Here is a 13,972-nt window from a genome sequence, read left to right on the forward strand (position 1 = left end):
GCCTTTAGAAACTGCAGTGAATATTGGGTACTCTTGCAAGCTACTGGACCCTGATAGCAGATTGCTGGAATGGCAGGAGCTGAGGTTTGCGTTCATACACAAAATATAAAATAAAAGCAAACAGCCCAGAAACACTCGCATGCACATGCTTCTTGGTCTCCCATTGATCATTGTTTGTTTGCTCATGCAGGCAGATCCTCCAGTCTGCAGACCCACAGGTCAGCTTCTTCAAAGCCAAGCAGACAGAGCTGTGGGCTACACACAAGGAGATGGCAAGAGCAAAAACTTCTGTTGTCCTCACCGGATCTGAACTGGTAAACTGCAGCCTACACAGTAAATAAAAAACATATAATGCTGTCAGAGTTACGCCTGATCTTTCTTCTTTTTTTTTCTGCAATGATTCTCTTTTGAAGATGTGCGTTGTGTTGGCAACACGGTTGTTAAAGACATGCAAAATCTAATAATTGTAGTTTACGTTGCAAATGTTCTTAAATCAAATACAAATATATGATTTTCCATTTTTTTTTATTTTTATGTACCACACATAACAAAAAGGCACACAGATTTCAAGGTCTTCCTAAATCATGGTGCCTAAAAAAAAAAAAAATTAAATCCAAAACTTGATCCCAGCTACACTTGATCCCAGTTTGCCCTTTTCCCGGCAAAAACTGGGAAAAGGGCAAACATAGAGACACAAACGTTCATATAAAACACAGTTTACAGTTAAACTATTGCAAAAGCAGCATGGGGGCTTTCAGTGATCAGAGTGACTATAAAAATATGCTAAAAATTCCCTCAATGTGCCTTTTCTCATTTGAATATGCCATAAGCATTTACAGAAACATTTGTGGTTAAAGGCAAGAATGAGTTTTTTAAATACCTTTGTTTCAGAAACACGGTGCCCTATTAGAAATAAAAAAATACAAAGCAAAACACATTAAAAGTAACTGACAAAATTGGACGTTAAATAACAAAATATACAAACATTATAATTATTGTTGATGCTGCCATTATTTTCAGGAAGTAATCATCATTTCTTCCTGAGAAGCTAAAGTGTGCAAAATAGTCTTTAGGGTCTGGTAAGACTCGTACCAATTTCCAAAAGTCTGATATCAGTCCCTTTTTTGAACGATATGAATTGCTGTGTTGCTGCGTGAATGAATCCCTCAACATTCCTTCAAAGATGCACACATGTCCGCAGTAAGTTCTCTGCAGTAATCTTAAGCCTTCATATACAGAACTGTACAATCAGACATTCCTCATTAACACATTGTCACCATGTCAGCAGTGTAACCAAATAAATATGATGAAGGTTCAAATATGATAAAAAAAAATTGCTGAGAGCATTGGTTACTCTAAAAAGGAAATCTTACATCGTTTATGCCTTTCAAATTTTGTTATATGCAAAATTGCACTTTGTGCTTATTTGACTCAAACAGACGACATCATACGGCCCTGTGCACAGATTTGACTTGATGTCCGATCACGTTGTGCAATCATTTCAATCTGAAAAACTCACACAGAAAGAAAAGGCAATTAGAAGAATTTTATTGATACAATATTTTAAGAGTTTGGCGCTCAGACCTCGGCAGGAAAAATTCACGCTGAATTATACTTCAATATGCATAAGCAGGCGTATGAGAATAGGGATATTTCCCCCCAGGTCTGAAACTGGTGGTGGAGTGGAGATAAACAAAGTTTGTTCAGTCCATATGATGAATTGTTTGAGCTAGATGTCCAACTTGATAAATACAGGTTTGCATGAACTGTCCATGAAGAGCAAGCATGAAGCGACTGTGGAGAGGAAAAACTCCCCCTTGGGAAGAAACCTCTGGCAGAACCAGGCTCAACATGGCGGTCTTCTGCCGGACCGTTTTAATGAGTGACTGGGAATTCCATGAGAGTCCAGGAGGAATTACACTCTGATAGGGACGAGGTTGAAGGAGGACCGTAGGAAAGCCAGGCGAAGCTTGCTACGATGGTGGAGAAGGGGATGGAGGTGGGTTGAAACCGGTCAACAGAGTCCAAACCGGACACGGCGCAGCCACCGCTTGCTCGCTGAGGAGAAGGCCGAGACGAGGATGTGGAGTTCTTTTTAAGATGAACCCAGGATGCTGAATGGCTTCGAGGAGGAGCAGTTCAAAGCTGATTAGCTTGTGTCGGAGGCTTATGAGTCCCTGATTGATGGAGGTAGGCAATAGAGTTTCTTCAGTCTGAATTTTCGCTTAAGCTGCATTAGAAAAATAACAGGAGCGACCAACAACATAACGATTCAAACCATGACAGATTTAGATGTGTTTATAATCATTATGCTCAATTATCCTAAATAATACATGCTGAGGTCACCAAATAGTAGGATGGGGAAAAAAGGCATGTCCGAGCTTTAAAGAGCACGATGCCAACATCTGCTTCCTCTTCGTGCTCACCGTGTTCTCATTTCATTATGGATTTACTAAAAAAGATTGCAAAGATGTTGTGTTCTTCTAACGTGTTCGGGTTGCCAAACACGATAACGCTAAAAAAAAAAACGTACTTAAAACACTCATGTAACACTCAGATGTGCAGGTTAGCAGCTGTAGAGGCCCCTCCGAACATGAAAACCTTGTTCTCCGCTGGCAGGTCTGCTCCACCAGCCCGAGCAGCCCTCCCTGTTTTCCACGGCAGCTCTGCTGTAATTTGAAATTCAAAAAAGCGTTTTATTGGATGCAACGTTAGTGACTATTCCTGAATACAAAATGAGACATCAATATTTTTCAGCCTTTTTTTTTTTTTTTACTGCCAAGCAGACCTATAAAAACCTTTTAAAGGCTTTAGCCAAGTTTGCACATTAAAGTCCGCGTCTAAGCTGCTTGATTGTGTTTCTCCCCAGGCAGAGTTCGAGCAGAGACCAGAGTGGGGGGCCTCCTTCATGAGCCTTGCAGACCAGTGTCAGTCCGTGCTGTGCTGCAGGGTGACGCCCGCTCAGAAAGCTGAGATCGTGAAGCTTGTCAGGAAACACACCAGCTCCATCACCATGTCCATTGGTGACGGAGCCAATGACGTTAACATGATCAAGAGTAAGTCTGCTGAACGGCAAATACTTGTTTGTGAAGAAAACCTGAGGTGAATTCCCTCTGTTCATTTTGTCGTGCTTGTCCGCTTTGCTCCACCAAAACACCAGCGGCTCACATCGGAGTGGGGCTGGCCGGCGTGGAGGGAGGTCAGGCGGTGCAGAACGCAGACTTTGCTGTGTCCCAGTTCAGGTTTTTACAAAGGCTGCTGCTGGTCCACGGTCGCTGGTCCTATCGGCGCATCTCCCTCTTCCTGTGCTACTTCCTGTTTAAAACGTGCGGCTTTGCTCTTGTGCACATTTGGTTTGGGATCTTCAATGGCTTCAGTGCTCAGGTTGGAAACACATTCATAAAGCTCACATCATGACTTGACGTTTACCACAGAGAAAACCAATCGGCATGATTTCCCCACAGTCGCTGTACGAGACATGGTTCATCGCTCTCTACACTGTCTTTTACACGGCAGCGCCGGTCATGTGCATGGCCATTTTTGAACAGGTCAGTCAGGTTACTTCACGGACCCAATAATAGGATGAGCACGGACATAATTACAGTAAGGGCTGCATATTTTTGTGTTACAGGATGTGAGTGCAGAGAGCAGCCTGAAATTGCCTGAGCTGTACAAGAGCGGACAGAAGAAGGAGCTGTCCAGCCCTGCAAGGCTGATCATGTACCTCCTGTATGCCGTCTACGCGTCGCTTGTTCACTTTTTCATCCCCTGTGGCGTTTTCTACAACACAGCCTATGATTACCAGACCATGGCTGTCACCGTCTCAATGGCGGCCACCTTCACTGCCACAGTTGAGGTCAGGATTGCTATCCGTCCGGGAAAAAAAAGAATTAAAAAAAAAAAAAAAAAAAAAAAAAAAGGATGACCTGCAATAACTTGTACTTCGTTGTCAAACTCACCTGAAAAAAACTCAACAATTGGTTCTGTTGCACAATTACAGTGCACTCTTGGAGGTATTTGCGGCCTTTAACTTTTTCACATTTTGTCACGTTACAACTGCAGATTTCAGTGCATTTTATTGGAAGTGAAGCATCATTGTGAAGCTGAAGCAAACGGATAAAAGGTTTTGGTTTATTATAATAAAAAAAAAAAAAACATAAACATTGTGTCAATAATGTGCCCTCGCTGTAGCCCCCCACAGTGGGCAATTTAATCTCAGCCTCAGAGGCTGTTAAACAAGCATCAATATGAAAACAGAACACACCAGATAGGTCAAGGATAAAGTTGTGGAGAAGTTTGAAGCACTTTAAAGGGTTAGGTTGTAACTTTGGACAATAGCATGGCTAAAAACCTACATAAGACATAGCTGCCTACCTAGAAGTAGTCTACGTACTCATGGTAACTTTGGAGGAGCTGCAGAGATCAGCAGCTCAGGAGAATATGTTGACAGGATAGCTAATCCTCCAACAAATCTACCGTTTGTGGAAGAATGCTGAGAAGAACACCTTGGTTGAAAGAAAAGCAGAACAAGTCCTGTTTGTAGCCATGAAGGAGATACAGCACACATGTTGAAGAAGGTGCTTTGTTCGGATGAAAACAACAACAAAAAATAAACCTAAACACTTGCCCCGTATCTTTGATACCCGTCTGATTTCCAAAGGGTTCATATGGCATACAGAATTGCCAGATTTTAGCTTGAATAGTTGGGCGGGTTAATCAGGGTCTCGCGTTGTTTTGCCTTCAGTCAGTGAATACAACGTCACTAAGTGCTATAAGACTTGCACACAGCAACTTTTGAGTGTAATTTTCTTTTATTGTGTGCAAAGAACACCTGAAGTTAGCTGTTTGCATTATCTGTCTTTTTTAATAAAAAAATAGAATAAACGAAAGTACTCAAAGGCACTACCAAAAGAAAACATTTCTTCTAGCAGTGTTATTGGAGTTTCTGTAGAGTTAGGTACAAACTTTAAATAAACAAATGTCTCCGTATAGAAATCAATCCCACTTTTTATTTATTTATTGGAATAGGAATTGGCGTGGAACCCTGCTATCTTCTACATATTTAAATTTCCCTCTATGTGCTGTTATTCTATCTGTGTTTTGTTTTCTGGTGGGGTTTTTTTATCCTGCTGACCTTTTCCTTTATGCCAGACTAGTTGTCTTTTCAATTCTGTTATAATTAATCTTTAGAATATTCTCAATATTTGTACATCAAAACCTCCTGCTATGTCATTATCTGCTGTAACACACAGTTCTCTTCTATGGCAAACAAATGTCACACAATAATGTAAATCATCCGATCTCTTTTGCAAAGAAAGTATAATTTTACCCCTGCCCTACACGTATTATCCGTATTTATCACTCGTTCTTCTCTCATTGTCTCTTTTTGTCAGATTGTGATGCTGACCAGATACTGGACGAAGTTCAGCATCGTAGCTGTTTGCATCTCTTTTCTCATGTTCTTCATTTGCACCAGAATCACCCACAGCAGCCGCCTTTTTCAGAGCTCACCCGTCGACTATTACTTTCTTGGTAATTTCCCCCCATTTTCAGAGTATCCTCGTTATTAATTTAGTGCTTCATTATGTGTGGTGTTACCCCCGGTGTGCAATCTTTTGAACAACTACATTTTAAGAGAATGATGATAGCTCATGCAAAAAAAACAACAAAAAAACATGTGGTTTGCAGCAAAGATGTACATCTGAGTTATTGTTCTATTTCACGGATAAATTTGGGGTCTGGCGTGTTGTATTCCTGTGGCTGGTTTTGATTGTTGTGTTCGTCTCTCCCCAGGTGTGTCTGAAAAGGCCTTCATCGATCCAGTGGTGTGGCTCACAGCTTTGCTCACAGCTTGGACTGCTGTTCTGCCCTCAGTCACTGGTCACGCCCTCAGTGTGCTTCTCACTGTGCACAATAAACACAAGGTGGGACATCTTTGCGTACGTGTGAGCGTGCAGAGCGGATATTTCAATAAAAGATTAACAGATGCATCATCCTTTTACAGGTTTTCATTTGTGCTCAGGGTTGTAGCTTAATTGAATTAATTTCCGTGACAAAAGTTGAAAAAATATAGAAAAATTATTTTAACTTAACACAGCAGCTGGGTTTATTAAATCATTTTGGCTGCATTAGCTGCTTCTGCTTCTGGGTCCTTCGCCTAATCATGACAGAGAAGGTATAATACAGAAGAAATGGATGTTATCAGTAGTGTGGAGTCTCCTACTCAGCGTTTTTAAAAGCACTTTGTGGTGAATGCAACCTGCTTGGATTTTTCCGCAATGGTAAACGACTTGTCACAAAAACTTAAAAAAAAAATGTATAAATACATTTCTGGCAGTAATCAGGCACACATTGTCTTCTGACCAGCAATGTCACTCTGTTGTACACCAAGGTCAGCAATCTTTTCTTCAAACTGTTAGTGCAGTCCTTTAAATTAGCAAGCCGTGTAGTAGTTGTGTAAATAATTGTAATGAACGGAAGCAGCTGAAAGTCTCTTTTCTACACATAAGCCCCGTTTCCATTGAAAGTCCTAGGATTTGGTTTACCGGGGTAAATGAAAGCCAGGGGCTTTTAAGCGTTTCCATTGCTGCAGACCATTTAAATCAGCCTAAGGACAAATGGGGAAGTTGTGCAGAAAACTACACCTCACCTTCAGTCCAGCAGGTGGCAAAAATATGAAACCAAAGGCCATCAGCCAAAGTCCAACCAAAGCCGTATCCTTTTCTTTCTTTTTTTTTAGTTGGTAAATTTTTTATTTTTTTTTTGTTTTATATTAGTAGTAAAACTTCTGAATGTAGTGGTTAGTTGGATAGACCTTATGGAGCATTTTCATGTCATAAGTTCCCACTTCTTCCTTTGTTAAATGAGTACGTTTCGCTTGATATTTTTCTAACTTAAGGAAGTGATTCAGGTTTTTTTTTTTTGCCATTTTCTGGACCTCACAAATGTCCCTTCTGCCCTCCTCCTGTATATGTTATCCAGTCATTCTTGTAACTATTTTAGGTGTTTAAAGGGCTATTAGTTAAAAAAATTATTTTAGTTTTAACTGATAAATAATTGGAGATGATGAGTAGCTTTAGAGTTATACCGTTGATTATTTCCTTCTATTATTCCTTAAGATGAACTGGATCCTTAAGCAATAAAAGTTTCAATTATTATTTTACATTAAATTTTTTACCAACCTGCACCTGCCCAGAGTTGTTGCTTTACAGCTACATTATTCAGTTAGACTAACTACTAAACACTTATTACTAACACTTTTTTTCTTTTATTTATATAATAATCAGGAAAGCTCAGATAACTATAGCACAGGAAAGCCATCCATCCATTTTCCTAACACGTCTATCCCTTGTGGGGTCTCGAGGGGTTGCTGGTGCCTATCTCCAGCTGTCAATGGGCGAGAGGCGGGGTACACCCTGGACACATCGCCAGTCTATCGCAGGGCAACACAGAGACAAACGGGACAAACAACCGTTCTCGCACACACACACACCTAAGGAGAATTCTTTAGCGTAGCCAAGCACGGGAAATATTATTAATCCGTCAGCAGGTACAAGTAATCAATACCTTGACAGCCTAATTATAACCAAATATTTATAAAAAGTTTAAGGTGCGTAGACAGACAGTGGAGTATATAGGCAGGAGATGAAAAGGATCCCTGGGAGCTTTTGGCAAACTACATCCTCCCTCCTGTCAGTTCACACTCCACTATGTTAGGTTTACATGAAAAGCCAGTCATAAGAGAAATGTGTATTTTTTATTTACCAGGAAAGTGAAGGTGCTCTGTTTGATCATTAGTACTCCGATGTTTCCCTCAGAACTGTGGTGAAACTGTTTATAATTATTACCTACATTAACTCAAAATGCCAAAAAAAACTTTGTCCGAAAAATATTACATTTTATATTCTGGTACTTGCAGTTACTGTAAGTTTTATATTCACTTTTAGACATGATGAACAGCTAGCAGCCTGGGGGAAATCCGACTAAATGTTGTGGTAAGCGGGGTTTCCCCATCCAGAGGAGACCGCCCTGTAAACGAAGCTCTGCTGCTCCGAAAACTCCGAAAGCAGACTCAAAATAGGCTCATAATCTCGATGAACTGACAGCACAGATAAAGCTTTGAGGTGTACTTTCTCACTTAAAAACATCTGAAAACTACTTTTTGTGACAAATCAAGGATGTAAAATTGATTAATACACATACACACTCACCTCCTTACTGCTCCTGGTGGTGGGGTGTTTTTGCCTTGCCGTACACAACACAACCCCATCAACAGTCTTGGGGAAAAGTCCTACCTCAGACCCGGACTTTTTATATGCGAAAATAAAGCCCCGATAATCTGAATTTACCCGTGTAAATTTGTATCGAAACGGGCGCTGGGCTTTTCACAGGCAATGGAAAAATCTTTGGTGTACACACTGAGGTTGACTTGCACTACAGTGATTAGGGTGTCAAAACAATATTGTGAAGGCCTTATCTGTCACGCCACTCAAACTCTTTAAGCCCATCTACAGTACAACGTCACTGAAACTAGGCAGCAAAACACGACCCATGTACAAAGACCAGTCCTCGACGGTGTTCTCAAGGGATCTAAGTCCCAACTCGGAGACATTGCTCTCTTTCTTTCCCCTACTCTCTTCACCTTTTCCCTGTCTAACAACTATCAAAAAAAATCCTACACATCTGGTGGTTGGAAGGAAAGTCGAAACACAATTTGTTGTTCATTTGCCTCAGATGCTAAGAATAAAAGAAGTCTCGATTATATGTTGTCGGTAAACATGCAGGAAGAACATTGAGAGAGACTGGCTATTGACAGCTTTATTCATTAATAAAGCAATCAAATGGATGTCAAAAGGCATTTTATACTGAAGGGATGCATAAAAAAGTCAAAACTTAAGCACACTGTCTTACCTGAGAAACTTTGTGCTCACAAACAACACCCACAGTCTCCACGATCCTCTGGTTGCTTAGTCACTGTTCAAAATAACACTTGCAGCCGTGGTAAAAACTTTGTGGCGTACTCCACCGTCACCCCTGAGTGTTTCAAACAGCTTTGATAAGTGAGGACAATTCTGCCTTGAACCCACCTTTTCTGCACTGGGGAAAGTAAGATTGTTTAATCGCTCCTTTTCTGTGTTTTCTGTGAAGTAGCCATGCATTCAAAATATCTTCCAATTAGAAAATGTTCATATGTGGTTTTAATTGCAGTTTAAAAAGATAGACAGGCTTGCTCCTAAACTCCAGATGACAAATCATCAACATTTGTAGACATTAATGATATTCCTTTAATGTGGCATATCCCCACATAGTTTTTCTGTTGGCTATGTGCATTTCAAAATTTACATACTGCTTTGAAAAAAAAATAGAAAAGCCTATTATAATTTATTTGGGTTTTATATTTTCAAGATTTCTAAGTTTTTATGATCACATAATATGAGGATATTGTCCTTTGTGATGTAGCAGTACCTGTTCTCTGAAGTCATTCAGTGAAGGACCAGAAGCAAAATGCAGAGATTTGGTACCCTCACAGATTTGGATAAGATTAAATCCCGTGAAGTGTGTAAGGCAGCACACATTTGCTTTTTATTAAATATTGTTTATATACAATCTTGTAAAAAAAAAAATTAAACAGCAACATTGTTAAATAAAATAAAATAAAAATACATGTAAATGTACATTCCTGAATATGTGTTTATCATACTGTTCATATTTTATGTAAACACCCATCTACATAGACATGAATAATTTCTGACATCACAACTCTATTTGCTGCTAAACTGATAATTTGCCGTATAGCAATGTATTTCTTTTTGTTGTTTTGTTAAATTGTCATTTGTTGCTATTATGTTTAATTACCAGCTTGTTCAACGATGCTTAAAAATCAAAAGCCTAACATGCTGAATAATCAGTATTGCTCTAAATCTTGTGATTTACTAACTTCTATACAGTGACATAATTCCCAATGAAGGCAAAAAAAACTCTAAAGTTGAAAGCCAAATACATTTTTATTTCACTTCATCATATTTTTTTGTTTGTTTTATATCATTTTCTGATGATAATTTTGCTGATGTGCTCTTCTGGGTGTTTGATAAAAAGAACAAAACAAAAACAAAAAATATCCTGGCTTGTTTTCCTTTGTGGTGCAGATACACAGCTCATCCCCTCCTCCAGTGGAGCTGAGGTCAAAATTCAGGAGAGGGTCATCATTCCGCCGGTCATCATATGCCATCTCCCAGGATGCCGGTCCTGGACGCCTCATCAACTCGGCATCTTCCATCCGGAGGGCGGAGGTGTTGAAGGAGGAGAAAGTGGCAGGAAGTGAAAAGCCATCTGATATTTGAGCTTCTGCGTGGTGCTTTGCCAAACTGCTTTCAGTCATTCTGTTGTTGAATCGGGTACAGCCTGAGTAAAATGTTAAGGTGCATGTGGCGACCCAGGAGGACCCTTGCGTCCGTCACAGAGGATGTGGAACGCTTAATGGTCTCGGTGATGTATCGTTGATGTGTGCTGCATGATTTTGATCTAGCTGGTATGAGTGCGTGACCCGTCTGTCGTCATTTTACTGAAGCATGACTGAATTATTGCAGAAGCGTTGATAATAGCAAACCTCCCAGGGAGTTGGTTATTTCAGTACTTCACCATTTTGTTTCTTTGGAGGGTTTTTTTTTTCATAACTGACCTTTTGTGCAATGAAATGAAGCTGTCAACCACTGGGTCTCCTGTATTGACTATGCATCAATTTGTACCTGCCAGGGGGACGATCCAGACCCCCTTTTGAAGACTGAGGATTTCAAGTTAGCCACGTCTACCAGCGGGATGTCACTTAAAGTTATTCTGGTTTGATTAGCAGTTATAATCTGTTGTGTTTTATCAAAATAAACTGGTCAGAACAGGGATCAGAATCAAATAAAATTAGAATTAATAAAAATATGCATATTGCAAAATTGAATACATATATTGTAATTTCTTGACAGTTTATAATTCAAGAAAATATTGAACTATAAATGATGAATAAACAGACCATGATTTAATTATGTAAGAATAAAATGGTTTGTTACAGGTACAAAAGGGAAGCAGGAAATGATTAAAAAAAAGCTTGATTCTATTGTTTCTGCATGAGTAATTAGTAAGGGGTTTCAATTTTTTATTCAAAAATATAGAGTAATATTAATTGCTTCTGCATATACAATTTGATATGTAATTTAAAAGGAAGTCTCTGGGATTTTAATACAATTTTCTATGGCCTGATTTTACTAATAAAGGATATAAATATAACTTACTGGTCATGTCCTTTGAATCAATCCACACACAAGAAATCAACGGTCCCACATTGTTTTACAATTGTTTTATTTGTTAATTTATTTCAAAACACGCAATTTACCCATATTATCCTTTTAAGATTTTTTTTATTTTTCTGTAACAGTTATTACTCAGGTTTTTTACCTTCTCAAGAGTCTCAAACAGAGTGAAACTAAAAGTCCTCCACAGGCTCTCCGGCTTCTGCAGTGGGAGGAGGGTGGGAGAGAGGCTTTCTGATCAGACACGAGCGGGTTGCTTCCCCGTTTCTTACGTGGATGGGTGTGTGTTTGTGTACAAGGTTTGCACCGGGGAATCGTGTGTTTTGGTGTGTGTGTGTGTGTGTATGCATGCGGCTAAGTGCAAGATGTGGAATGTCCACATGGCCAGGAAAATCACAGGACCCCGAGGGCAGCCCAGAAAGCTGAATATTGTCTTCCAGGTTTGGCAGCCAGATTGTCATACCTCTGATTTCATCTTTGGTTTCTCACAAAAAAGAAAAAGAAGAAAAAAAAACACTCTCAGAGGGGCAGACTCACCCTCTCCAGCGTGTGCCTGTGTCTGTAAGTCTGTCCGAGTGCAATACAAGCCACCGTCTAACGACTTTGTAAACGCGAGTAAGAACAATGTCGAGTGTCTTTGCATTGATTGTGGCCCCTCCTTGGCGCTGGGGACAAAGACAGTCGAACATTGTGGGACAGTGGAGCCATCATGACTGAGGGGGGGGGGGGGGGGGGTCGACACGCAAACGTCAACATGGGCTCCGTCTCAGTGTCAGTGGCAGTTTGGGCTTTTGTGGTGAAAATACGGGGTGCTGCAGCGCCAATCTCTCCTTGGCCGCTCACAGCTAAAAACAAACGGAGCGACTGGCGCTGCTTCACCCCTCGATCAGCTCATGAGACGGGCGGGACGAAAAGAGGTAGAGAAAGGGTCAAACTGTGAGCGTTAAAATGCGGAGTGGGATTGGGGGGGGTGGGGGGGGGCCGGGGTTTGAGGGTTATACACTCTGACCCAGCAGCAACGATTAAGATTGGGGAGGGTCAGGTGTTTGCATAGTTCTCTGTGCAAAAGCCACCAGCCGGAGCCATTTTTATTTCCTCGCGGCTGGCTACATCATCATTAGATCAGCGGGAGTCAGTCAGTGGGTGATGGGAAGCAGGGTCCTTGCGCCACATCTCTCTGCTTTTTGAGGCAGGAGATGAGGCAGAGTGAAGAGAAGGGTGAGTGAGGGCGAAGACATGAGACGGGGCGAAAAGACGGACGCGGTGAGAGAGTCGGGGAAAAGGGGGGGGGGGTAGTCGTTTGGCAGTCGCACACTGCAGCCGGTCTCGATCCAGAGAGCCTCTTCTCCCGTGATTTTTGCCCTTCTACCCTCCCCGTCCTCCTCCCCACTTGGCCTGCCCTCTCTCTACCTTTTTTCTCGTTTTGAAACTGATTGTCTTCTACCATCACAAAGACACTTGGTTCTGATTGATTAACAGGTAACAGAAGAGGGAGAGCACAGTGTGACTAGGGGGTGTCTCTACAAACGGTGCCGCCGGGGCAACCCGTCGGGGGTCCGTCTGCGAGACGACCGCCGCGAAACAAATGCTGTTTGACAGCAAACGCGGGGGGAAAACGTTTCAGGACGGACGCCGGGTTGCCTCGCGGCACCGATGTCGGTTGGTCAGTCAATCGGCAAGAAATGGTTTCAGATTTTTGCATGACAAATATTGCAACCCATAGCAATGGAACATAAAATAGAAAAAAAACAAAAACACTGTCTTTCACATAGGTAACAAATGAACACATGTACACAGATTGAAGAAAAAAGCATGTAGACAAACATACAGGCATATTCAAGGCCGCTCGGATCGGCGTGTGTCCCTCTGATTAACTCCAAGTAAACAGCCAGTCTTTGGAAAAGCAAGACACACGTTCCCGAGACCCAAGTGTGGAACACGAGCTGAGGAATGAAGATTGAACGCTATTGATTAAGGAGGAGACAAGTTTGACCTCCCCCAGCACACACTGCCCCCTACTGTCTGAATTTATATACATCAAATAAACATTGGGGGGGGGAAGGGGGGGAAGGGTTGCAACAACACATGCACACAACCAGTGAATCCAACAGTGACGGAAAGTCTAAAAACAACAACCCCTCCAACGCCTAGAACCCAGATACCTCCCACCCTTTTTTTTCTTCTTCCTCACATTTATTTTGATAACCAAAATATTCCCCCACCCCGTCTCCGCCCGCTCCCGAGTCTTTCTGTCCTCTTCCTCTCCCCACAAAATCACAGGTCATTCCTGTTGGTTTCTATACAGTTATACAATATCCATGCACAAAAAGAAACGAAAGAAAAGTGCACCTTCTTCTCAACAGGAGGCGCTGGTCTTTAATTATCTAAGAACATCAGGAGCACTTGAACACACCCAGGAACCTTTAAAATCAACGGTTTCGTCTTTTTTTTTTCCTTTTTTTTGTATTTCTTTTTTCCTCAGAGAAAAGACAACTAAAAGGCAGAAGAAAGCTAACAATGAATGTAAGGTTATTCCTCCTTTGGTATTTAACTTCAAATTTTTGGTTTACAATTCTGTTCGAATTTCTATTCTTTGAATATGAGAGAGCTTGGAACAACAAGGCCTGGCAAAAGTATTCCCACCTCTTCAGTTTCTTCGCATTTTGTCACACTTC

At 41.1% G+C, this 13,972-nt stretch overlaps 1 protein-coding gene across 3 annotated transcripts in view; it reads left to right on the forward strand.

The window, feature by feature from the left end:
- The window catches only part of atp8b3 (ATPase phospholipid transporting 8B3), a 38,569-nt gene extending 24,929 nt beyond the window's left edge, over nt 1-13,640 (forward strand). For all 3 annotated transcript variants that reach the window (XM_036141337.1, XM_036141339.1, XM_036141338.1), the window contains exons 21-29: nt 9-84; nt 191-314; nt 2,870-3,056; nt 3,161-3,384; nt 3,465-3,548; nt 3,632-3,856; nt 5,394-5,532; nt 5,794-5,924; nt 10,146-13,640. In XM_036141337.1, coding sequence (XP_035997230.1) covers nt 9-84; nt 191-314; nt 2,870-3,056; nt 3,161-3,384; nt 3,465-3,548; nt 3,632-3,856; nt 5,394-5,532; nt 5,794-5,924; nt 10,146-10,340 — 1,385 coding nt within the window. In that variant the 3' untranslated portion in view covers nt 10,341-13,640. The remainder of the gene's footprint in view (nt 1-8; nt 85-190; nt 315-2,869; nt 3,057-3,160; nt 3,385-3,464; nt 3,549-3,631; nt 3,857-5,393; nt 5,533-5,793; nt 5,925-10,145) is intronic.
- Nucleotides 13,641-13,972: the final 332 nt, after the last annotated feature.

The sequence above is a fragment of the Fundulus heteroclitus genome, chromosome 9 (assembly GCF_011125445.2).
Source record: "Fundulus heteroclitus isolate FHET01 chromosome 9, MU-UCD_Fhet_4.1, whole genome shotgun sequence".
Taxonomy (NCBI): domain Eukaryota; kingdom Metazoa; phylum Chordata; class Actinopteri; order Cyprinodontiformes; family Fundulidae; genus Fundulus; species Fundulus heteroclitus.